At 39.0% G+C, this 26,351-nt stretch overlaps 1 protein-coding gene across 4 annotated transcripts in view; it reads left to right on the top strand.

The window, feature by feature from the left end:
- Positions 1 to 26,351, top strand: part of GINS1 (GINS complex subunit 1) — a 44,649-nt gene that overhangs the window by 8,175 nt on the left and 10,123 nt on the right. For 3 of the 4 annotated variants that reach the window (XM_066255233.1, XM_066255234.1, XM_066255232.1), the window contains exons 3-5: positions 1,244 to 1,342; positions 1,845 to 1,935; positions 23,025 to 23,141. In XM_066255233.1, coding sequence (XP_066111330.1) covers positions 1,244 to 1,342; positions 1,845 to 1,935; positions 23,025 to 23,141 — 307 coding nt within the window. The remainder of the gene's footprint in view (positions 1 to 1,243; positions 1,343 to 1,844; positions 1,936 to 23,024; positions 23,142 to 26,351) is intronic. The other variant, XM_066255235.1, reaches the window with a different exon arrangement.

Below are 26,351 nucleotides of genomic sequence, written 5' to 3'. Positions count from 1 at the left end.
AAAAAAAAAGACGTCTGTTTCTTTTAAATTCCTCATGTGTGAATGTGAATTTATTAGGGAGTTACTATGTGCCAATAAATTACTTGATATTAAGTTAGGTGTATTTTATTTGTACTATTACTTTATAATCCAGAACACATTGTTAGCAATGTGGAAAATAAATGTGACCTTCACAGAGTGGCAAAAGTGTATATAGAAGAAATCTAGAAGGCATGATTGGATGGGACATAATTGCCTCTATTTTCAGGGCCTGCAGCATACACTGCATGGAGGAATCCTTTTAATATTTATCAGGTTCCTTTTAAAACTCCAAAGTAGTTTCTTTCTGTACATGTGGCTTTTTCCCCCCAATTTTTAAAGTTGTGGTAAATAACATGTGTATATAACATAAAATCCCAACCATTTTAAAATGGATAGTTCAGTAGTATTAAATACATTGCTAATGTTGTACAACTACCACAACCGCCCATCTTTGTAACTCCTTATCTTGAAAAACTGAAACTCTGTACCCATTAAACAATTGAACATCTGGTTTTATAAAATGTTGTACTTGTCTAATTTCTAAGGAGATGTACATTTTATAGAATAGAACCAAAAATTTCTTTCTCTGTGTGAAAAACACTGAAGTACAGTGCTTGTACATAATTGAAGATCAACAAATATTTGTTGGATGAGTAGAGCACCATGTTGACAAGGAGTGCTACATAGAATAAAAACATGATATAGGACCATAATCTTATGAACCATGAGAATAGGTTTGTCTCTTACCACAGCATGATAAAGGAATTCCAAAAAGTGAGTAAACACAGTGTCTTTTGGAAATAATGGAGATTAATCAGTGGACAAAAATGCAAAGTGATCAATGGTTAAATGAAATGCTGGTACACAAATTATTTGGCTTTTGTTGTTTTTATAACTTTTAACATATTAATAAAAGCTCTGAAGTAGAGGCAGATACTAAAAAAGCCTGGGCTGTGGCCAGATAGGTTAGTTGTTCACAGCATAGTTCAGAAGTTGTGGGTTTGATCCCCAGGCAGGGCACATACAAGAATTCAACCAATGAATGCATAAATAAATGAAACAACAAAAAAGTTTTTCTTCTCTCTCCCTTTCTCCCTCTCTCTCTGTCTCTCAAATCAATAAATATTTTAAAAAACAAGCATGTAAGTCCATTGTTAATTGACTGAGAATTTTATTTATTCTGAAATAGACATATTTGTTATTTATTCTATCAAATTACTAGGAATGAAGCGAAGTCAGGCGGACGAAGTGATTTGATACCAACCATCAAATTTCGACACTGTTCTTTGCTGAGAAATCGACGCTGCACTGTAGCATACCTGTAAGACTCAGTTTTTGCTTGGGGTGTCAGGGAACAGTGGAATATTTTCCATGTGGTTTCCTAACTAACCATTTCAGATGGAAAACAGCAGTTCTTAGATTTCTCTCTTTATAAACATTTTAAATTCTTTTTTCCATTTTAAAACTTTTTATTATGAAAAAGTGCATTATTAATAAAACTAGGGAGAATAGTGTGAATCCCTGTGGAGCCGTTGTACATGTATAACAGTTTTTAATGTTTTGCCATATTTGTTTTATGTTGTTCATGCTACACTATTGTAGAGCATCAAGACATTTTTAACACTGAATACTTTAGTATGTATCTCTGATAAATATTCTGTATTGTCCAAAAGATGACTTATTACAGTTGGCTTTTTTGCTTTATCAGCCAACTTAAGTCCACATAGTACATTTAGATTATTGTGAGTCTTGTGTATCTCCTAATCAAAACAACTTCTGATACCCCTTTTGTTAAGCCATCTAATACCTTCTTAATGTCCTAGGTATGACCGATTGCTTCGGATTAGAGCAATCAGGTGGGAATATGGCAGTGTTTTGCCAAATGTTTTACGATTCCACATGTCTTCTGAAGAAGTAAGTTACCACTGTTACTCAAATTTATGAAATTGGAAAATGCTGAAGTTCTCACATTTTTATATAATATTAGTATTTCTCTTGTTTATTTTAACACCTTTTTTAATATGTAATCTTTGTAGTCTATATTTGGGAAGACCAATATCAAAAATAATTAGCAAAGAAAGATTTTATAGCATTGATATATAATGATAAGTTATAGGTGTCTAAAGACAAAAATGATTAAAGTCTTAGTTATACAGATAATCAGAAATAACAGTTAAATTAACCAAGCAGTAACAACTAATAGAAATTTTTACTTTTTCAGATATAAGAAATTTTAGTCAAAAAATGAATCAAAACATCAGCACAAAACTGAAGCTTTTTAGCCTATGAGATAAGAAAGTTCTGTTCTCTATAAAAGCCACCAAATAAGATATGGTCCTTTTCTTTACTTTTTGTTATTTTATTTCATATTTTATTTAAATTAAAAAAAAATTTATGTATTGATTTCACTGAGGGGATGGGCAGTAATGAGAAGTAATCAACTCGTAGTTGCTTCACTTTAGTTGTTCATTGGTTGTTTGCTTGTATGTGCCTTGGCCGGGCAAGCCCAGGGTTTCCAACTGGCAACCTCAGCATTACAGGTGGAAGTTCTATCTACTGCACCACCACAGGCCAGGCTATTTTAATTTTTTAAAGATTTTAATTGATTTTACAGAGAGAGGAGGGAGTGAAGAAAAGTAGTTGCTTAGCTCTAGCTGTTCATTGGTTGCTTGTCTTATGTGCTGTGACCAAACAAGCCCAGAGTTTTAAACCAGCAACCTCAGCGTTCCAGGTAGAGGCTCTATCCAGTGTACCACCACAGGCCAGGCTTTTCTTCACTTTCTTAAAAAGTAGACTGAATATTTAAACACCATTTCCCCCTGAATTGTTGGTTCTTTCTCTTTATTATTCATAAGATAATCAGTTTTACAATTCTAATATAACTTTATATGTAAATTTAAACACAAATGCATATAAATGGGATGAAAATATTAAAGCTTAAATAATAGCTTTCAGATATAATAACTTTCTCATTAATTTATATAAGACTATGAATATTACATCAAGTTTATCATCACAACAGGCTTTACAGAAACAAAATGTGTGCTACTTATTTTACATTACTTTTATAATTTCTAGCTTTAAACTTTTAGTTTCAGAAGAAATGTCTAGAAAACCAAAGATTTTGATAACCAAAACTTATCCATAAATTAATTTTAGTCCAACCTCTAAGGATCTTGGAAATTATATTTATTTTTTTAAATCATATTTATTTTTCAGTTACAGTTGATATAAAATACAGTGGTACCTTGAGATACGAATTTAATTTGTTCTGTAGAGCTCATCAGTCAGTCAACTCATATATCAAACTGCTGATACTGGACCCGTGTGCCAACTAGTGGCAGCTTCTTGAATCACGACTTGTATCTCAGAATTTCGCTCTGATCTCAAAAATACAGACTGAGCCGCAGCTTGTATCTTAAAATTTGTATGTTGGTCTGTTCGTATCTCAAGTTACCACTGTACTAGTTTTTGATATATACCCCAGTGATTAAACATATAACCTACTAAGTACTCATCCTGATAAACCTCATACCCATCTGACACCACACTTAGTTATTAGAATGTTATGGACTATACTCCCTTCACTTTGCTTTACATCCTGGCGACTGTTATGTAACTATCAATTTGTACTTTTCTTTTTATTTAAAATTTTTATTTTTAATTGTGTTGACTTGGTTTTAAGTGCCCCACTCAATATAAAACCCTCTACTGAAGCGTGGGCACGCAGTCCTGCCCGGTGGTAGAGCCAAGGATAGCAGCCGTTCTATGAGTGGGCTCACCTGCAAGGGTGGGGCGAAAGCCCGGAAACTGGCAGAGACCCACAGCTGAGCAAAGGTGCTCGTCACTGCCCTCAGGGCCGAGCATAACGCCACCCATGGGGGCGGGGCAAAGACCAAGGCCACCAAGGCTTGTGCACCCGAGCACGTGATCACAGCCATTCCCGTGAAGGAGAGGTGGAAACCACAGCAACAGCCCCAGTGGGCAGGCACCAGCAATGCCCAAATCCAAAAGCCCTGGGCAGCAACAGAACAGGGGGTGGCGGGCCTGCAGACAGACCATACATAGGAAACAGAGGCCATACCCAGTGGACTCCAGGGGCCAGAACCTTCTTTTACACAGAGAAAATACAAAGGCAAAGAAATGCAACACAAATGAATCAAGAGAAATCCCCAGAAAAGGACCTAAATGAATCAGATATAACCAAAATACCAGATGCAGAGTTTAAAATAACAATTGTTAGGATGCTCAAAGATATTAGAACAACAATAGATGGTCATTACAAACACCTAAATAAAGAGATAGAAAATATAAAAAAGGACATTGAAATAATAAAAAAGAATCAGTAAAATGACAAATACAAGAACACAATGGAAGGAATTAAAAGCAGGATGGATGAAGCTGAGAATCGAAACAGAGAGTTAGAGGACACAATAAAGGCACAGAAGCAGAGCAGAAAAAAGAAAAGAGACTCAAAAAGTCTGAGGAAACTCTAAGAGAGCTCTGTGACAACATGAAGAGAAATAACATCCGCATCATAGGGGTTCCTGAAGAAGAAGAGAAATAACAAGGGATAGAGACTTTGTTCAAGCATATCATAGCTGAAAACTTCCCTCAGTTAAGGCAGGAAAACATCTCACATGTTCAGGAAGCACAGAGAACTCCATTAAGGAGAAACTCAAAGAAATCAACACCAAGACACATCATAATTAAAATACCAAAGCTAAGTGATAAAGAGAAAATATGAAAAGCTGCTAGACAAAAAAAGACTATGACCTACAAAGGAGCCCCCATAAAGATGACTTCTGAGTTCTCAACAGAAACACTTGGGGCCAGAAGGGAATGGCAAGAAATATTCAAGGTAATTCAGAACAAGAGCCTACAACCAAGACTACTTTATCCAGCAAGGCTATCATTTAAAATTGAAGGAGAAATAAAAAGCTTTCCAGAAAAAAAAAAACTCAAGGAATTCAGTACAACCAAACCAAGGCTGCAAGAAATGCTAAGGGACCTGTTGGAAACAGATCAAAGAAGAAAAAGAATATAGCAAAAGAGGAATATAATTTTAGAGAATAAAATGGGAATAAACAATTACATATCAATAATAACCTTAAATGTAAATGGATTAAATGATCCGATCAAAAGACATAGGGTAGCTGCATGGATAAGAAAACAGGACCCATACATATGCTGTCTACAAGAGACACACCTTAAATCAAAAGATGCACATAGACTGAAGATAAATGGATGGAAAAAAATATTTCACGCAATAGGAAATGAAAAAAAAGCTGGAGTAGCAATACTTATATCAGACAAAATGGACTTTAAAACAAAGACTATAGTTAGAGATAAAGAAGGTCACTACATAATGATAAAGGGAGCAATCCAAAAGGAAGATATAACCGTTATAAGTATCTATACACCTAATATAGGAGCACCTAAATATATAAAGCAGACTTTGATGGATTTAAAGGGCAAGATCAACAGCAATACTATAATAGTAGGGGATTTCAATACTCCATTAACATCATTAGATGGATCCTCAAGAAAGAAAATTAAAGAAACAGCAGACTTAAAGGACATATTAGATCAACTTGATTGAATAGATATCTTCAGAACCTTTTACCCTAAAACAGCAGAATATACATTCTTTTCAAGTGCTCATGGTACATTCTCTAGAATAAACCACATGTTAGGGCACAAAAGCGATCTCAACAAATTTAAGAAGATTGAAATCATATCGAGCACTTTCTCTGATCACAGTAGCATTAAACTAGAAATCAACCACAACAGAAAAACTGAAAAATACTCAAACTTCTGGAAACTAAATAGCATGGTATTAAATAACGAACGGGTAAACAATGAGATCAAAGAAGAAATTTAAAAATTCCTAGAAACAACGATAATGAGCATCTATCAACTCAAAATTTATGGGACACAGCAAAAGAGTCCTGAGAGGAAAGTTCATAGCATTACAGGCATACCTCAAGAAGCTAGAAAAAGCTCAAATAAACAACTTGATCCTACATCTAAAAGAACTAGAAAAAGAACAGCAAATAAAGCCCAGAGCTAGTAGAAGGAAGGAAATAATAAAGATCAGAGCAGAAATAAATGACATAGAGGCTAAAGAAACAATACAGAGGATCAATGAAACCAGGAGCTGGTTCTTTGAAAAGGTAAACAAGATTGATGAATCTTTAACCAGACTCACCAAGAAAAAGAGAGAGAGGACTCAAATAAATAAAATTAGAAACGAGAGTGGAGAAATAACAACTGACACAACAGAAATACAAAATATTGTAAGAAAATACTATGAAGAACTGTATGCCAAAAAACTAGACAACCTAGATGAAATGGACAAATTCCTTGAAACATATAATCTTCCAAAAATTAATCTGGAAGAATCAGAAAACCTAAACGAACCAATTACAACAAATGAGATTGAAACAGTTATCAAAAAGCTCCCAAAAAAGAAAAGTCCTGGGCCTGATGGCTTAACAAGTGAATTCTACCAAATATTCAAAGAAGAACTAACACCTATCCTTCTCAAGCTATTTCAAAACATTCAAGAGGAAGGAAGACTTCCAAGCTCCTTTTATGAGGCAAGCATAATTCTGATTCCAAAACCAGGCAAAGACAACACAAAGAAAGAAAATTATAGGCCAATATCCCTGATGAATTTAGATGCTAAAATCCTCAAAAAAATATTAGCAAACCAGATCCAGCAATATATGAAAAATATCGTACACCATGATCAAATGGGATTTATTCTTGGGAGGCAAGGCTGGTACAATATTCGCAAATCAATCAATGTGATTCATCACATAAACAAGGAAGGAGAAAAACCACATGATAATTTCAATAGATGCAGAAAAAGCATTTGATAAAATCCAGCCCCCTTTCATGATCAAAACTCTCAGCAAAGTGGGAATACAGGGAACATACCTCAACATGATAAAAGTCATCTATGACAAACCCACAGCCAACATCATACTCAATGGGCAAAAATTAAAAGCAATCCCCTTAAGATCAGGAATAAGGCAGGGTTGCCCCCTTTCACCACTCTTATTTAACATAATCCTGGAAGTCCTAGCCACAGCAATCAGACAAGAAAAAGAAATAAAAGGCATCCAAATTGGAAAAGAAGTAAAACTATTATTATTTGCAGATTATATGATATTGTATATAGAAAGCCCTAAAGTCTCAGTCAAAAAACTACTAGACCTGATAAATAAATTCAGCAAGGTGGCAGGATATAAAATTAATACTCAGAAATGAGAGGCACTTTTATATACTAACAATGAACTGTCAGAAAGAGAAATTAAGGAATCAATCTCCTTTACCCTCATGGACCTGGGTTTTAAAGAACATTTTATGAACCTGACTCCAATGGCAAGAGAAGTGAAGGCAAAAATTAATGAATGGAACTACATCAGACTAAGAAGTTTTTGCTCAGCAAGAGAAACTGATATCAAAATAAACAGACAGCCAACTAAATGGGAAATGATATTTTCAAACAACAGCTCAGATAAGGGCCTAATATCCAAAATTTACAAAGAACTCATAAAACTCAACAACAAACAAACAAACAATCCAATAAAAAAATGGGAAGAGGATATGAACAGACACTTCTCCCAGGAAGAAATACAAATGGCCAACAGATATATGAAAAGATGCTCAGCTTCATTAGTTATTAGAGAAATGCAAATCAAAACTACAATGAGTTACCACCTCACCCCTGTTAGATTAGCTATTATCAACAAGACGGGTAATAGCAAATGTTGGAGAGGCTGCGGAGAAAAGGGAACTCTCATCCACTGTTGGTGGGACTGTAAAGTAGTACAACCATTATGGAGGAAAGTATGGTGGTTCCTCAAAAAACTGAAAATAGAACTACCTTATGACCCAGCAATCCCTCTACTGGGTGTATACCCCAAAACCTCAGAAACATTGGATACATAAAGACACATGTAGCCCCATGTTCATTGCAGCACTGTTCACAGTGGCCAAGACATGGAAACAACCAAAAAGCCCTTCAATAGAAGACTGGATAAAGAAGATGTGGCACATATACACTATGGAATACTACTCAGCCATAAGAAATGATGACATCAGATCATTTACAGCAAAATGGTGGGATCTTGATAACATTATACGAGTGAAATAAGTAAATCAGAAAAAAACAAGAACTACATGATTCCATACATTGGTGGAACATAAAAACGAGACTAAGAGACATGGACAAGAGTGTGGTGGTTACCAGGGGTGGGGGGGAGGGAGGATGCAGGAGGGAGGGAGGGAGAGAGTTAGGGGGAGGGGGAGGGGCACAGAGAAAACTAGATAGAGGGTGACGGAGGACAATCTGACTCTGGGCGAGGGGTATGCAACATAATTTAATGACAAGATAACCTAGACATGTTTTCTTTGAATATATGTACCCTGATTTATTAATGTCATCCCATTAACATTAATAAAAATTTATTTTAAAAAAATCCCCTTTACCATTGCAACCAAAAAAATAAAGTACCTAGGAATAAATTTAACCAGGAAGATTAAAGACTTGTACTCAGAAAATTATAAAACATTGATAAAAGAAATCAGGGAAGATACAAAGAAGTGGAGGCATATACCGTGCTCATGGTTAGGTAGAATAAACATCATTAAAATGTCTATATTACCCAAAGCAATTTATAAATTCAACGCAATACCGATTAAAATACCAATGACTTACTTCAAAGATATAGGACACATATTCCAAAATTTGTATGGAACCAAAAGAGAACACGAATAGCCTCAGCAATCATGAAAAGGAAGAATAAAGCAGGAGGTATCACACTTCCGGATATCAAGTTATGTTATAAGGCCATTGTACTCAAAACAGCCTGCTACTAGCATAAGAACAGGCATATAGATCAATGGAACAGAACTGAGATCCCAGAAACAAACCCACACTTTCATGGACAACTGATATTTGACAAAGGAGGTAAGAGCATACATTGGAGTAAAGACAGCCTCTTCAACAAATGGTGTTGGGAAAATTGGACAGCTACCTGCAAAAAAATGGAACTAGACCACCAACTTACACCATTCACAAAAATAAACTCAAAATGGATAAAAGACTTAAATCTAAGCCATAAAATCATAAGCATCTTAGAAGAAAACATAGGCAGTAAGCTCTCTTGACATCTCTCGCAGCAGTATATTTGCCGATTTGTCTCCACAGGCAAGTGAAACAAAAGACAGGATAAACAAATGGGACTTGATCAAAGTAAAAAGCTTCTGTACAGCTAAAGACAATAAGAACAGAATAAAAAGACAAACTACACAATGGGAGAATATATTTGACAATGCGTCTGATAAGGGGTTAATAACCAAAATTTATAAAGAACTTGTAAAACTTAATAACAGGAAGACAAACAATCCAATCAAAAAATGGGCAATAGAAATGAATAGACACTTCTCCAAAGAGGACATACAGATGGCCAATAGGCATAGAGAAATGCAAATTAAAACCACAATGAGATATCACCTCACACCAGTCAGAATGACGCTCATCAATAAAACAACACAGAATAAGTGCTGGCGAGGATGTGGAGAAAAGGGAACCCTCCTGCACTGCTGGTGGGAATGCAGACTGGTGCAGCCACTGTGAAAAACAGTATGGAGATTCCTCAAGAAATTAAAAATCGATCTGCCTTTTGACACAGCTATACCACTGTTAGGAATATACCCCAAGAACACCATAGCAATGTTTGAAAAGAAGAAATGCACCCCCATGTTTATGGCAGTATTGTTCACAATAGCAAAGATCTGGAAACAGCCCAAGTGTCAGTCAGAGGACGAATGGATTAAAAAGCTTTGGTACATATATACTGTGGAATACTTCTCAGCCATAAGAAATGATGACATCGGATTATTTAAAACAACATGGATGGACCTTGATAACATTATACTGAGCGAAATAAGTAAATCAGAAAAAACTAAGAACTATATGATTCCATACATAGGTGGGACTAAAAATGAGACTGAGAGACATGGACAACAGTGTTGGGGTTACAGGGTTGGGGGGGAGGAGGGGGAGGGAGTTGGGGGAGGGGAGGGCACAAAGAAAACCAGTTAGAGGGTGACGGAAGACAGTTTCATCAATGTCACCCCATTTAAATTAATCAAAAAAAAATTTGTCTCATGGCTAATTCAGGCAGTTAGAAGAATAGTATAAGGATGCTAATTCTGCTTCTCAGGCCACATCCTGCAAAAGGGGCCCCAAGCAAATTGGTGATTTGGCTCCTCTGATTTTGCCAATTAGATAAAAAAAAAATAGGTCAGGAACGCCCTGAAATGGAACTAACAATACATGAGCATAAATTTAAAGGACTTTTAGATACTGGAGCTGATGTATCTGTTATTGCTAAGCTTCATTGGCCTCCTTCCTGGCCCACTCATGCAGCAGCCCAGAATTACAAGGTATAGGGCAGAGTAAATCCCCTCAACAAAGTTGTAGTTTTCTAAATTGGGAAGATTAAGAAGGTCATTCTGGATTTTTTAAGCCTTATGTGCCACCTGGATGGCCAGTTAATTTGTGGGGTAGAGATGTTTTGAAAAATATGGGAGCGTTGCTTGTCAGTCCTAATGGTTTAGTTAGTACTCAGATGCTTGATTTGAGATTTTTGCCCACCAAGGGACTAGGGAAAGAACAGCAAGGAATTCTCACCCCCATTGAAGTGGCACCCAATACCAGAAGGTGTGGATTAGGATATCAAAATTTAGCATAGGGGCCTTGGTAGCTCCTGCTACCCCAATAATGCATTGTGCAGACCCAATTACTTGGAAATCAGATAATCCTGTATAGGTAGACCAACGGCCCCTTTCTCAGGAGAAACTTAGGGCAGCTGCTCAATTGGTATAAGAGCAGCTACAGCTTGGGCACATTGAACCATCTAATAGCCCATGGAATTCACTTCCATATTTTGATCTTGTTACCTCCTGGATTATCAAGGGGCATAGGCAACCCTTACAGTTTATAGGTTTTGAGCCTCAAAATTATTGTTGTTCCTTTTTTCAAAGGATCAACAACAATGGCTCTGGGAAACTTCCACTAAATGGCAAATTGCTCTTGCAAATCAATAGACAACTTTATAAAAAAAAACAAGCCCTCTACTAACTGCATCATGCCCACCCTTCCCCATGCAAAGTTTACACCCCAGTTTCACCTCCTTTCCTCCTCTCCTCCTACCTCCATCCCCCCTTCACTCTGGGGATTGCTATTCTGTTGTATATATTTATGTGTTATCTATATATAATTAGGCTAATTCCTTCACTTTCTTTAATTCTGCCCCTGCTTCCCCTTCCCTCTGACAGCTGTCTATCTGTTCTCTGTAACCCTGCCTCTGTTTCTGTTTTGTTCCTCAGTATATTGTGTTCATTAAATTTCACATATCAATATAAATGAGATCATATGGTAATGTGTCTTTCTCTGCCTGGCTTATTTCACTAGCATAATTCAAGGTCCATCTATGTGTACGCAAATATAAGACTTCTTTTTCAGCCATGTAGCATTTCATTGTGTAAATGTACCGTAGCTTTTTTTTTTTTTTATAAACAAGAGGGAGAGAAGGATGGACAAACAGGAAGGGAGAGAAATGAGAAGCATCAACTCATAGTTGTGGCACTCTAGTTGTTCATTGATTGCTTTCTCATATGTGCCTTGACTGGGGAGCTCCAGGTGAGCCAGTTATCCTTTGCTCAAGCCAGCAACCTTTGGGCTCAAACTGGCAACCCTGCACTCAAACTGGTGAGCCTGCACTCAAGCCAGCAACCTCTGTTTTCAAATCTGGGTCGTCAGTGTCCAAGTCCGACACGTTATCCAATGCGGCATCACCTGGTCAGGCTACCCACAGGTTTTTTATCCACTCTTCCAATGATGATCACTTGGACTGTTTCCAGATATTGGCTATTGTAAACAATGCTGCAATGAACATGGGATTCTTAGGATATATTCCTAGAAGTGGGAAAGCTGGTTCATAAGGCAGTTACATTTTTAATTTGAGGAAACGCCATCCTGTTTTCCACAGTGGCTGCACCAGTCTGCATTCCCACCAGCAGTGCAAAAGGCTTTCCCTTTCCCCACACCCTTGACAGCACTTGTGGTTTGTTGATTTGTTTTGATTTGTTAATGAGCGCCATTCTGGCATGTGTGAGGTGACATCTCATTGTGGTTTTAATTTGCATTTCTCTAATGATTAGTGACCTTAAGCCTTTTTTCATATGCCTATTGGCCATCTGTATGTCCTTTTTGGAGAAGTGTCTATTCAGGTCCTTTGCCCATTTTTTAATTGGCTTGTTTACCTTCCTGGTGTTGAGTTTTAGAAGTTCTTTATAAATTTTGGTTATTAACCCCTTATCAGGCATACCAGTGAATACATCCTCTCATTGAGTGGGTTTCCTTTTTGTTAATGGTGTCTTTTGCTCTGCAAATACTTTTTAGTGTGATATAGCTCAATTTGTTGTTTGTTTCACTTGCTCAAGGAGCTATATTGGCAAAATAATGCTTCCAGAAGTGTCTGAGAGTCTATTGCCTATGGTTTCTTTTTTAATTTAGTGTTTAATTGTTTGAAAAACTAGAAAACAGAAAGGAATGAATATGGCTGCCATAACAATGCAACAGTGACATCTTATTTTTTCCAAGAGCAAGCAGAATTTTTTACAACTGTTTTTCATTTTAGTGAGGTGAAAGAAAAAGAGAAAGAGGCGGAGGGAAGCAGGAAGTGTTAACTCCCATTTGGGCTTTGACCAAGGAAACCCTAGGTTTCAAAACTGCAACGTCGCCTGACCTGTGGTGGCGCAGTGGATGGAGCGTCAACCTGGAGCGCTGGGGTCGCTGGTTCGAAACCCTGGGCTTGCTTGGTTGGGGCACATATGGGAGTTGATGCTTCCTGCTCCTCCCCCTTCTCTCTCCTCTCTAAAATGAATAAATAAAGTATTTAAAAAAACTGCAACCTCAGTGTTCCAGGTCGACTCTTTATCTACTGCAGCACCACAGGTCAGGCTTACAACTGTTTTTCAAAGCCCACTTTTATCTATCCAACCTTCAGTCATAGCCATCTCTTAAGATCCCTTTAAAATATAACAAAAGATATGGACCTTCTCATTAAAAAATACATAAATGCAATTTATAAATATTTTCAATGAATGTTTAGATTCTTATCTCCCTTTCCGAGGGACCAAGCCCATTCTTATACCATCTTTAGACTCATTCTCTCTTAAGGTGAAATGGGGTGGGGGCTGGGATGGCAGTTATCCTCTCTTCTTCCATGCCAGACTAGTTTTATTTTTTCTTTTTTAAACTTTTATTAATTTTAATTTATTGTGTTAACATGGATTCAAGTGTCCCACTGAGTATAACACTCTCATACCCCACCCTCATGTCCCTCTTAGCCCCCCTTCCCCTAACTTCCTCTTCCCTTCCCTCTGGGATTTGCTGTCCTGTTATCTGTGTCTATCTGTTGTGTATATATTATTTCACTAATCCCTTCTCTGATTCCATCCCTTCGTTCCCCTTCCTTCTGACAGCTGTCCCTCTGGTCCCTGTGACCCCGCCTCTGCCTCTGTTCTGTTCCTCAGTTCACTTTGTTCATTAGATTCCACATATAACTGAGATTGATATTTTTCTTTCTCTGCCTGGCTTATTTCACTTAGCATAGTAATCTCCAGGTCCATCTATGCTGTTGCAAAAGGTATGATTTCCTTCTTTTTCATGACAAGTAGTATTCCATTGTATATGTGTATCACAGCTTTTAAATCCACCTGTCCACTGACAGACATTTGGGCTGTTTCCAGATCTTGGCTATTCTCAACAATGCTCCAATAAACATGGGGGTACATATCACCCCTTTTGAATCTGATTTGCTATTCTTAGAATATATTTCTAAAAGTGGGATAGCTGGATCAAAAGGCAGTTCCATTTTTAATTTTTTGAGGAAACACCATACTGTTTTCCACAGTGGCTTCACAAGTACATTCCTACCAGCAGGCAGGAGGGTTCCCTTTTCTCCAGACCCTCGCCAGCACTTGTTTTCTAATAATTTGTTGATGAGCACCATTCTTACAAGTGTGAGGTAGTATCTCATTGTGGTTTTAATTTGCATTTCTCTGATGATTAGTGACGTTGAACATTTTTTCATATGCCTATTGGCCATCTGTATATCCTCTTTGAAAAAGTATCTATTCAATTCTTTTGCCCATTTTTAAATTGGATTGTTTATCTTCCTGGTATTGAGTTTTGGAAGTTCTTTATAAATTTTGGTTATTAACCCCTTATCAAACATATTGGAAAATATGTTCTTCTATTGTATGGGTTGTCTTTTTATTTTGTTCATGGTGTTTTTTGTTGTACAAAAGGTTTTTAGTTTGATATAGTCCTGTTTGTTTTGTTTGTCCTTTATTTCACTTGCCCATGGAGATAAATCAGCAAAAATATTGCTGTGAGAGATATTAGTGAGTATACTGCCTATGTTTTCTTCCAAGATATTTATAGTTCCATGACTTATATTTAAGTCTTTTTATCCATTTTGAGTTTATTTTTGTGAATGGTGTAAGTTGGTGGTTTAATTTTAATTTTTTTTTGCATGTACTTGTCTAATTTTCCCAACAACATTTATTTATTTAGTTAGTTAGTTAGGTATGACAGAGACAGAGAAGGACAGATAGAGACAGACAGACAGGAAGAGAGAGAGATGAGAAGCTTCTGTTCTTCATTGTGGCACCTTAGTTGTTCATTGATTGCTTTTTCATTTGTGCCTTGAACAAGGAGCTACAGCAGACCAAGTGACACCTTGCTCAAGCGAGTGACTTTAAACGCAGGGTTGCTGACTTGAGCACAGGATCATAAACATGACCCTATGTCACTGGTTTGAGCCCAAAGGTCGCTAGCTTGAGGAAGGGGTCACTTGCTCTGCTGTTGTACCCCTCCCCCCGTCAAGGCACATATGAGAAAGCAATAAATGAACAACTAAGGCGCTGCAATGAAGCGTTGATGCTTCTCTCTCTCCCTTCCTGTCAGTCCCTACTGATCTGTTCCTCTCTCTGTCTCTCTCACTTAGAAAAGATAATAAAATGGCAATAAATAAGTACATATCAATAATCTTAAATGTAAATGGATTAACCCTTTAAGTAGTATGAACATTCATATATATCTTGTGCCTCCAGAGTACAATTGATTTATTTTAAAAATGTCTAAGGCAGCGCTTCTCAACCTATGGGTCGTGACCCCAGCGGGGGTCGAATGACCAAAACACAGGGGTCGCCTAAAGCCATCGGAAAATACATATTTATTATACAATACATTTTTCCGATGGCTTTAGGCAACCCCTGTGTTTTAGTCGTTCGACCCCCGCCGGGGTCGTGACCCACAGGTTGAGAACCACTGGTCTAAGGCAACATTAAACAAAGGGAAATGTATGTTCTTCTTGTTTCTATAAATTAGTTATCAAACATGATTTTAAGTTAATAAAATGGTAACTGGAACTAATATCATTTACAAAAAAAAACCAACTCGCTCCCAGGGATCAGTGAGCATGAATAAAACTCACTACTCAAAGGGTGAAAACAAAGGTTATAATAAGGGATAAAGAAGGTCATTAAGTAATTATAAAGGGAACAATTCAACAATAGGATATAACCATTGTACATGTCTATGCACCCAACATAGGAGCACCTAAATATGATATATAAAGCAGATTTTGATGGACATAAAGGAAGAGATCGCAAGCAATGTAGTAGGGGATTTTAACAATCCACAAACATCAATGGATATATCCTCCAGACATAATATCAAAAATAAACAGTGACCTTAAATGACACACAAGATCAACTGGATTTAATTAATATGTTCAGAACATTTCACCCCAAAGTAGCTGAATATACATTCTTTTCAAGTGCTCATGGTTCATTTTCTTGGATAGACCACATGTTAAGACATAAAATAAGTCTCAAATTTAAGAAGACTGAAATCATATTAAGCATCTTTTCTGACCACAATGGCATGAAAATAAAAATCAACTACGATAGAAAAATGGAAAAACATTCAAATACTTGGAGGCTAAATAGCATATTATTAAATAACTAATGAATTAACAATGAGATCAAGGAAGAAATAAAAAATTTCCTTAAAACAAATGAAAATGAACATACAACAACCCAAAATTTAAGGGACACAGCTAAAGCTGTCCTTAGAGGGAAGTTCAAAGCAATAGAGTCATACTTCAAGAAGCAAGAAAAATCTCACATGAACAATCTAATACTGCACCTAAAAGAACTAGAAAAAGAACAAAGCACAGAAAAAGTAGAAGTAAGGAAATAATAAAGATCAAAGCTGAAATAAATGACATATAGGCTAACAAAAATACAAAATATCAATGAAACAAAGAGCTGGTTCTTTGAAAAGGTGAACAAGATTGGCCCTGGCTCAATAGCTTGGTTGGTTAGAGCATCATCCCAAAATGCAGAAGTTGCCAGTTCAGTCCCTGGTCAGAGCACATACAGATACAGATTGATGCTCCTCTCTCTTTCTCTCTATCTCCCTTCCTCTCTAAAATCAGTTAAAAAAAAAAATTTAAAGAAAGTAAACGAGGTTGACAAACCTTTAACCTGACTCATCAAGAAAAAGAGAACACCCAAATAAATAAAATCAGAAATGAAAGAGAAGTAACAACTGACTCCACAGAAATACAAAGGATTGTAGGAAAATATGATAAAGAACTATATGCCAAAATACTGGACAACCTGGTGAAATGGACAGATTACTAGAAACATAAATATTCCAAAATGAATCTGGAAGAATCAGAAAACTGAAGTAGGCCAATTACAACAAATGAAATTAAAACAGTTATCAAAAAAGTCCCAGTAAACAAAAGTCCTGGACTGGAGGCTTCAGAGGCAAATTCTACCAAATATTCAAAGAAGTAACACCTATCCTTTTCAAGCTATTTCAAAAAATTCAAGAGAAGATTTTCAAGCTCATTTTATGAGGCAAGCATTATCCTAATTCCAAAACCAGAGGGACACTACAAAGAAAGAAACTATAGGACAATATCCCAGATGAACATAGATGCTAAACTTCTGAAAAAAATATTAATATTAGCAAACCAGATCCAGCAAAACATCAAAATGATCATACACCATGATAAAGTGGGATTTATTCTGGGGAGGCAAGGCTGGTACAATATTCACAAATCAATAAACATGATTCATCACATAAACAAAATGAAGAATAAAAATCACATGATTGCCTGACCAGGTGGTGGCGCAGTAGACAGAGTGTTTGACTGGGATGCTGAGGACCCAGGTTCGAAACCCCGAGGTTGCTGGCTTAAGCGTGCATTCATCCAGCGTGGGCTCCCCAACATGAGCACAGGGATGCCACCTTGAGCAGGGGATCATAGACATCACCCCATAGTCACTACCTTAAGCCCAAAAGTCACTGGCTTGAAGCTCAATGTTGCTGGCTTGAGTCCAAGGTCACTGGCTTGAGCAAGGAGCAAGCCTCTCCATCCCACTCCACCCCCCGTGGCCAAGGCACATATGAGAAAGCAATCAATAAACAACTAAGGTACCACTGTACTCAAGGGTTTTGACCCAGGGTCCTCTGCATTCAGGCTTGTGCTCTGTCCACTCTGCCACTGCCTGGTCAGGCCTGTTTTATTCTTTAAACCTATAATCTTTCTTGCCTGATCTGTGGTGGCTCAGTGGGTAAACCGTCAACTTGGAATGCTAAGGTCGCCAGTTCAAACCCAGGCTTTCTCAGTCAAGGCATATATATCAATATATGAGGAGCAACTACTGTGAGTTGATGCTTTCCTGTCCTCTTTCTCCTCTATCTTTTACTCTTTCCTCTTTCTAAAAGAAATAAATAAAATCTTGATCCTGGCCGGTTGGCTCAGTGGTAGAGCATTGGCCCAGTGTGTGAATGTCCTGGGATCCCGGTGAGGGCACACAGGAGAAGCACCCATCTGCTTTTCCATGCCTCTCCCTCTTCTCTCTCTCTCTCTCTCTCTCTCTCTCTCTGTTTATCTCTTCCCCTCCTGCACCTATTGCTCAGTTGGAGTGAGTTGGCCCCGCACTGAGGATGACTCTATGGCCTTTGCCTCAGGCACTAAAAAGAGCACGGTTGCTGAGTAACAGAGCTATGCCCCAGATGAGCAGAGCATCGACCCCTAGTGGGCTTGCCAGGTGGATTCTGTTCGGGGCACATATGGGAGTCTTGTCGCTCTACCTCCCCTCCTCTCACTGAATTTAAAAAAAAAAAGATTCTTTTAGCCCTGCCCAGGTAGTTGGAGAATCATCATGGCGTATGGAAGTTGCCAGTTTGATTCCCTGGTCAGGGTACATACAGGAGCAGCTCAATGTTCCTGTCTCCATTTTGTCTTTAACCTTTCACATTTTAATTATGATGTGTCTTGGTGTGGGCCTTTTTGGGTTCATCTTGTTTGAGACTCTCTGTGCTTCCTGGACTTGTATGTCTATTTCCTTCACCAGGTTAGGAAAGCTTTCTGTCATTATTTCTTCAGATAGGTTCTCCATCCCTTTCTCTCCCCCCCCTCTCTCTCTCAACAGAGAGAGACAGACACAGAGAGGGACAGGCAGGAAGGGAGAGAGATAAGAAGCATCAGTTCTTTGTTGCGGCACCTTAGTTGTTCATTGATTGCTTTCTCATATGTGCCTTTACTGGGGGCTCCAGCAGACCAAGTGACCCCTTGCTCAAGCCAGTGACCTTGGGCTCAAGCTGGTGAGCCCTGCTCAAACCAGATGAGCTTGTGCTCAAGCCAGTGACCTCGGAGTTTTGAACCTGGGTCCTCTGTGTCACAGTCTGACACTCTATCCACTGTGCCACCACTTAGATCCTTTTTCTCATTTTTCATCAGTACCCCCATGATGTCAATGTTGGTGCTTGAAGTTGTCCCAGAGGCTCCTTACACTATCTTTATTTTTTTGGATTTTTTTTCTTTTTGCAGTTCTTACTGGGTGTTTTTTTGTTTCCTTATATTCAAATTGCTGATTTGATTCTCGGCTTGATCTACTCTACTGTAAATCTTCTATATAAATAAAAATGTAAATGTTCATTTGTTCAAAATCTTAAATCTCCGAAAGTTCTTCACCGATTGCTTTGAAATTTTTTTTTTTTTTTGTATTTTTCTGAAGTTGGAAACGGGGAGGCAGTCAGACAGACTCCCGCATGTGCCCGACCGGGATCCACCCGGCATGCCCACCAGGGGGTGATGTGCAACCAGAGCCATTCTAGTGCCTGAGGCAGAGGCCATGGAGCCATCCTCAGTGCCCAGGCCAACTTTGCTCCAGTGGAGCCTTGGCTGCGAGAAGGGAAGAGAGAGACAGAGAGGAAGGAGAGGGGGAGGGGTGGAGAAGCAGATGGGCGCCTCTCCTGTGTGCCCTGGCTGGGAATCGAACCTGGGACTCCTGCACGCCAGGCCGATGCTCTACCACTGAGCCAACCAGCCAGGGCCTTGACACAATATTACATTCGAATATGTGCTCTTTTTTATATACCTATTATATAGATATAGATGTCACACCTGTGATAGGTAAAAACATGCTTTTTTAATAAAAACAGTGCCATCTGTTAGACGTAAAAGCAACACATGCTATACTAAATATTTTATGATTCCATTTCAATGTTTCCGACTTACGATCCATTTACGTGCAGCCAGACTTGAGGATGCAGGGTCGCCAGTACGGTGATCACATTCTGCAGCTTCAGATCTGCTTTGTTCTCAACAGAATGAACAAGACAGGCTGAGAGTGGCTGAAAGATGTCAAGAAGAAACAGCAGATCAGAGTCAAACAAGACTCCGTGCTCAGCAATCATGCGATTACAATCGCCTTGCATTCCGGTACAACCCAGCTGATGATTATAGTTTGAGCCGTCATGTTCTCATTGGCACTATGACTGAAGTGTGTCCTTATTGCAAGGCTCTGAAATTTAATGGAGAAACAAAAGGAGTGTGTTGCGCTGCTGGAAAAATTAAACTGCCTTAACTTTGAGAACCGCCAGAGCCATTAAAAACTTTGTTTGCCGGATATACCGCCGAATCAAAGCATTTCCTATCTAACATCAGGAAATAGAACTCATGCTTCCAAATGACATTGTTTGGTGCAGAAATCGTAACAGCTCAATTTATGCCAACTTTCAAAGTGAAAGGACAAATTTATCATAAAGCCGGCTCTGCTTCCGTTCCCAGATGGTCAACATAAATTCCTACAAATGTATTTCATTGGTGATGGCACTGATGAATTGAATGCACGCTGTGGAATTTCTACTGGCATAAAAAGGTCCATCGTTTCCCAACTGCAAGAGCTTCTTCACAAAAAAAACAATTTAGTGTGTTTGTTCAAAACAGCAATTGACATGATGCCATCTGATACTCTATCCACTGTGCTACCTCCTAGACTCAAAACAATTATAACAACAAAGGTCACTGATCACAGATCACCATAACTAGTATTGTAATAATGAAAAAGTTTGAAATATGATGAGAATTTCCAAAACGTGACAGAGAAACAATATACAAATAACATTGTATATTGTTATTTGTGCTGACAAAACAGCTGCTGGAGACCATGTGCAAAGATTCAATGCTCCAACTATAGACAAAGTGGCAATTGTTATAGTCAGAGATCAATTCCACCTAGAGATATTGTTCTTCATCAGAGAAACAATCAATTGACAAAACTTGCAGAAACCCATCGATGCTACGATGCCCTGCAATATTCAATCATTTTTGGGGATGGTGTCAATAGATATCACTTCAACGTGATAGTGGAGGAAGTAACTACAGATATGGTAGAAAAAGCAAGAGAACCAGAATTAGAAGTAGAGCCTGAAGATGTGACTGAAATGCTGCAATCTCATGATCAAACTTTTGTGTGTGTGAGAGAGAGGGTGAGAAGCATCAATTTGTAGGTGCTTTTACTTTAGTTGTACACTGAGCTTCTCATACGTGCCTTGGCCGGGGCTGTGCCAGTGTCCTCTTCCTCAAGCCAGTGACATTGGGCTTTTCATGACAGCAACCTTTAGGCTTAAGCTTCCGAGCTTTCAGATCGTGTAGATGATCTCCTGCTCAAGCCAGATGAGCCTGCACTCAAGCTGGTGACCTTGGGGTTTCAAACCTGGGTCCTTAGCATTCCAGCCTGACGCTCTATCCACTGTGCCACCACCTGATCAGCTAGATTGTTTCACTTATCATTTATGTATTCACTAGAGTAGCACTTCCAATTTCCTTTAATCCCTTTGCATTCACAACTTGGCTAACTGGCACAAGGGGCCTAGCTATCAGCCTGACATGCCTTCCTTTCTGAGCTTAATCATTTTTACTTTTTTATTTAAAGTGAGGGCTGTGTAGCCCTGGCTGGATAGTTCGGTTGGTCCGAGCATAATCCTAAAGTTCAGAGATTGCTGGGTCAAGCCATGGACAGGGCACCTACAGGAACAGATCTATGTTCCTATCTCTCTCTCCCACCTCCCTTCCTCCCTCCTCTTTCCTTTCTCTAAAGTCAATAATGAAAAAAAAATTTTTAATTAAAAATAAATGAAGTGAGAGATGTGCGACTCTTTCACTTGAAGACTTAGAGGCCGTTCTTGGGTTATTAATTGGCCTAATTTTAATGTTTTGTGTCTCAGGGAATCGGGGGGCCTGAGGGGATAGAGAGAGAGACCGGAAAACAGCAGATTGGTGAAGCTGACAGAACACATCAAACATTTATGATTAAGGTTGCTATCCTTATATGGGCAAAACAGTTCTTTCCTCCAGCGACCTTTGGGCTCAAACCAGCAACCAAGGGGTCATGTCTGTGATCCCACACTCAAGCCAGTCACCCCTCACTCAAGCAGGTGACCTCAGAGTTACAAGCCTGGGTCCTCAGCATTCCAGGCTGATGCTCTATCCACTGTGCTACCTCCTAGACTCAAAACAATTATAACAAAGATCACTGATCACAGATCACCATAACTAGTATAGTAATAATGAAAAAGTTTGAAATACGATGAGAATTACCAAAACGTGACAGAGACACTGTGTGAAAATGCTTTTGGAAAAACAGTGCTGTAGACTTGCAGCATGTAGGATTTGTAAGGTCGGTCAAAAGAGACACCCGAGTTCAGGCAAGAAAAGTTTACAAGGGGATCATCTGCCAGGCTGACTCCTAAGGTGGATTTCAGCAACCAAGGCTGACTCCTAAGACAGAGGTCAGCAACCAGTTCTCTAACAGGTAGAGTTAAATAGGGGATTCAAGGGTAGGGGCTGGTAGTCCTTAAGGAAAAATATAGTTTCTAGCAATTTATGAAAGATTAACCATAAGTAAGCTAGGGGATCATCCACACCCGGGTTAGTCACCTGGATGCCCAGGGGGTAGTGACCTGGAACATCCAGTTTGTCAGTGTCCCTTTGTCCATTTAAGGAGGAAAGGGGACATGTCCCCCACCTGCAGCCCTATCAGGTTGTCATAAATTTTTAATTTATAAAAAAACACAATGTCTGTGAAGCTCAATAAAATGAGCTATGTCTATGTTTTTTTTGGGGGGGGTGTGTGACAGACAGACAGATAAGGACAGACAGACAGGGAGAGAGATAAGCATCAATTCTTTGCGCCTCCTTAGTTGTTCACTGATTGCTTTCTCATATGTGCCTTGACCAGGGGGCTACAACAGAGTGAGTGACCCCTTGCTGAAGCCAGCGACCAAGGGGTCATGTCTGATCCCATGTTCAAGCTAGTGACCCCATGCTCAAGTCAGCGACCTTGGTGTTTTGAACCTGGGTCCTCCACATCCCAGTCCAACATTCTATCCCCTGTGCTACCACCTGGTCAGGCTATGCCTATGGTTTAAATGAATGAATGGTCATAACCATGATCCATATGGGTATATGTGCTATTTTTGAAAGGATGATTATACAGTTTCTACTGGTAATTTTGTGATATTACCATCTTTATGTTTGCAGATCGAATGGTTCAATCATTATAAAAAGTCCCTTGCTACTTACATGAGGTCATTGGGAGGAATTGAAGGTTTGGATATTACACAGGATACGAAACCTCCCAAAAGCCTATATATTGAAGTAAGTATATCTCTTAAAACTGGCTTTTTGTGTTCGTGTATGTGTGAGACAGGGACCGAGAGAGGAACAGATAGGGACAGACAGACAGAAATGGAGAGAGATGAGAAGCATCAGTTCTTCATTGTGGCACCTTTGTTGTTCATTGATTGCTTTCTCATATGTGCCTTGACCGGGGGGCTACAGCAGATGGAATGACCCCTTGCTGAAGCCAGTGACCTTGAGCTCAAGCTGATGAGCCTTGCTCAAACCAGATGAGCTCACGCTCATACTGGCAACCTCAGAGTCTTGAACCTGGTTCCTTGTCCGACGCTCTATCCACTGTGCTACAGCCTGGTCAGGCAAAAAAAAATTGGTTTTTTCTTTAATGCATAGATTGTGCTGCCTTTTTCTGAGGGTAAATGAATATATATATAAGCTTATATTAAAAAGGAAAGGGAGCCCTGGCTAGTTGGCTCAGTGGTAGAGTGTCGACCTGGCATGTAGAAATCCTGGGATTGATTCCTAGTCAGGGCACACAGAAGTAACCATCTGCTTCTTTTCCCCTCCTGCTCCCACTTTCTCTCTCTCTCTCTCTCTCTCTCTCTCTCTCTCTCTCTCTCTTCCCCTCCCACAGCCATGGCTTGATTGATTTGAGTGCATGGCCCCAGGCACTAAGGATGGCTCAATAGAGCCTCTCCCTCAGTCACTAAAATGGCTCAGTTGCAAACATCGGCTCCATATGGGCAGAGCATCAGCCCCAAATGGGGGATTGCCAGGTATATCCTGGTTGGGTTGCATGCAGGAGTCTGTCTTACTATCTCCCCTCCTCTCACTAGAAAAAGAGGGGGGGGGGGGGGGAATAAACCAAAATAAAAAATACTACTTGTACGTGGATGATAAAAAAAACTAAAATTTTCTAAATAGATCAGTTTTAATATTTTTGGCTTCAGAACCATGTCAACATTTTTTAGTTAAAGTGGAAAATCGACTCACAAATTTTGAGAGCAAAATGAAACAAATTAACCTGTATTTTAAATTGATGGATTAGTCAAACTGGAATTATTTTAAATTACTTTAAAACACATAAATTGATTATTTCTAGTGGGTATAAGATTGAAGAATAGAGCAAAAAAGTATGGCACTGGGAACCAAGATTTTCAAAATAAGAGAAGAGAGATTCAAATATTAAAATGAAAAAGTTAAGTGAAAATTCTGTTTTCCCAAACTCGAATTTGAAGTAACAGGATATAGTCAGGTTGAATCATCTCTTTAAAAACAATTTTTTTCTTATCTCTGTCTGCTGAAAAAGCCTAGAAACAACAACCACCCCCAGATAATGAGCATATAGCTTTGGGAGTCTAATTGCCATTTCCCACTAAATAAAACCAGGGCTTCTTCAGGAAAAAAAGGAGTGATTCTTAATTTTAAATAAAAAATGTACAAGCTGAGTGGGAACACCATGTCTTTCTAGAAAGCAAGGAAAGTATGAAGGATTACATGGTTGCTCAGAGTTTTGGGAACTGATTTGAAGGAGCTCCCTCTGACCAAAGAAGGAGCAATTTGAACATCAAAGTGAATTATCAGTGAATTGAGTAACATCAATTTTGTTAGAATTGTGAATGGATAATGACACCATACAACAATTACAATTTTAAAAAATAAAACCTTTTTGGGCCCCCTTGGAGATATGAGGTATGTAACTTACATTGAAAAGCAATAAAAAAAGAATGGAGGCCCTGGCCGGTTGGCTCAGCGGTAGAGCGTCGGCCTAGCGTGTGGAGGACCCGGGTTCGATTCCGGCCAGGGCACACAGGAGAAGCGCCCATTTGCTTCTCCACCCTTCCGCCGCGCTTTCCTCTCTGTCTCTCTCTTCCCCTCCCGCAGCCAAGGCTCCATTGGAGCAAAGATGGCCCGGGCGCTGGGGATGGCTCTGTGGCCTCTGCCTCAGGCGCTAGAGTGGCTCTGGTCGCAACATGGCGACGCCCAGGATGGGCAGAGCATCGCCCCCTGGTGGGCAGAGCGTCGCCCCATGGTGGGAGTGCCGGGTGGATCCCGGTCGGGCGCATGCGGGAGTCTGTCTGACTGTCTCTCCCTGTTTCCAGCTTCAGAAAAATGAAAAAAAAAAAAGAATGGAATCAGGTATCCATCTACCTTTACTGTAAAACTCTATCTCAGAGTAGCCAGATTATTTACAAGGAAAATTTCTTAATAGAAGAATTCCCACTAATAAATGCAGCAAGAATAAAAGAACTACATTAATGACATTTTGTAACCCTAATGCATGAAGGCAAATAGCTACTAAAACCTTAGAAAGTTAATGGAGTCCTTAATAATGGATAGATACAGATGGTTATGGATAGCACCAGATGGTTATGGATAACACCCGAATCACTGATTAATCTTAACATCTGTAAACAAGTTAAAAAGCCTGTGGAGTGAATAAAGAGAAACTCTTTTTAGATAATAGTTTGTAAACTAGGCAGAAGCAGCCTCCATCAGAAACAAAGTGTTGAAAGTGTTGCTCCACTGAGACAAATGAGAAGGCACCTTTTATAGGGAATTTTCTTGCCTGTAGTTTCTATTTTGATCCATTTCATGTAAATGAGGTTTCCAAATTGTACAGTTCTGATTGGTCCAAATCATGCAGTTCTGGTTTGTTGGTATAGATGCAAATGAGAATATAGTTTGCATAGTTCTAATTGGACAGGGAAAATCTCAGTCCATTGCTCAAAAGATGAAACCAGCCCTGGCCAGGTAGCTCAGTTGGTAGGAGCATAGTCCCATTACACCAAGGTTGTGTGTTCATTCCCCATCAGGGTACATACAAGAGTCAACCAATGAATGCATAAATAAATGGAACAATAAATCAGCGTTTCACTCTCTAAAAATCAATAAATAAAAGTAAAAGAAAGTAAAAATGAAACCAGGGCATCCCTGCAATGGTTGACTCAAATTGGCATAATTGACTCCCAGTCTGCAGGAAATTTGGAGACAGAGAGGGGGACATGTTAAACAAGTGTGGCATAGTGCATGAGGTGGAGGGTTTAGTCAGGTCTACCCTGGTATACAAAATACAGTGTGTCCGTAAAGTCATGGTGCACTTTTGACCAGTCACAGGAAAGCAACAAAAGACGATAGAAATGTGAAATCTGCACGAAATACAAGGAAAACTCTCCCAGTTTCATACCTATTCAATGCAATTCATTGTGGGTTCATGCACAGATTTTTCAG

Source organism: Saccopteryx bilineata, chromosome 2 (genome assembly GCF_036850765.1).
Source record: "Saccopteryx bilineata isolate mSacBil1 chromosome 2, mSacBil1_pri_phased_curated, whole genome shotgun sequence".
In the NCBI taxonomy this organism is placed as follows: Eukaryota; Metazoa; Chordata; class Mammalia; order Chiroptera; family Emballonuridae; genus Saccopteryx; species Saccopteryx bilineata.
This window is presented reverse-complemented; position numbering and strand designations above follow the sequence as displayed.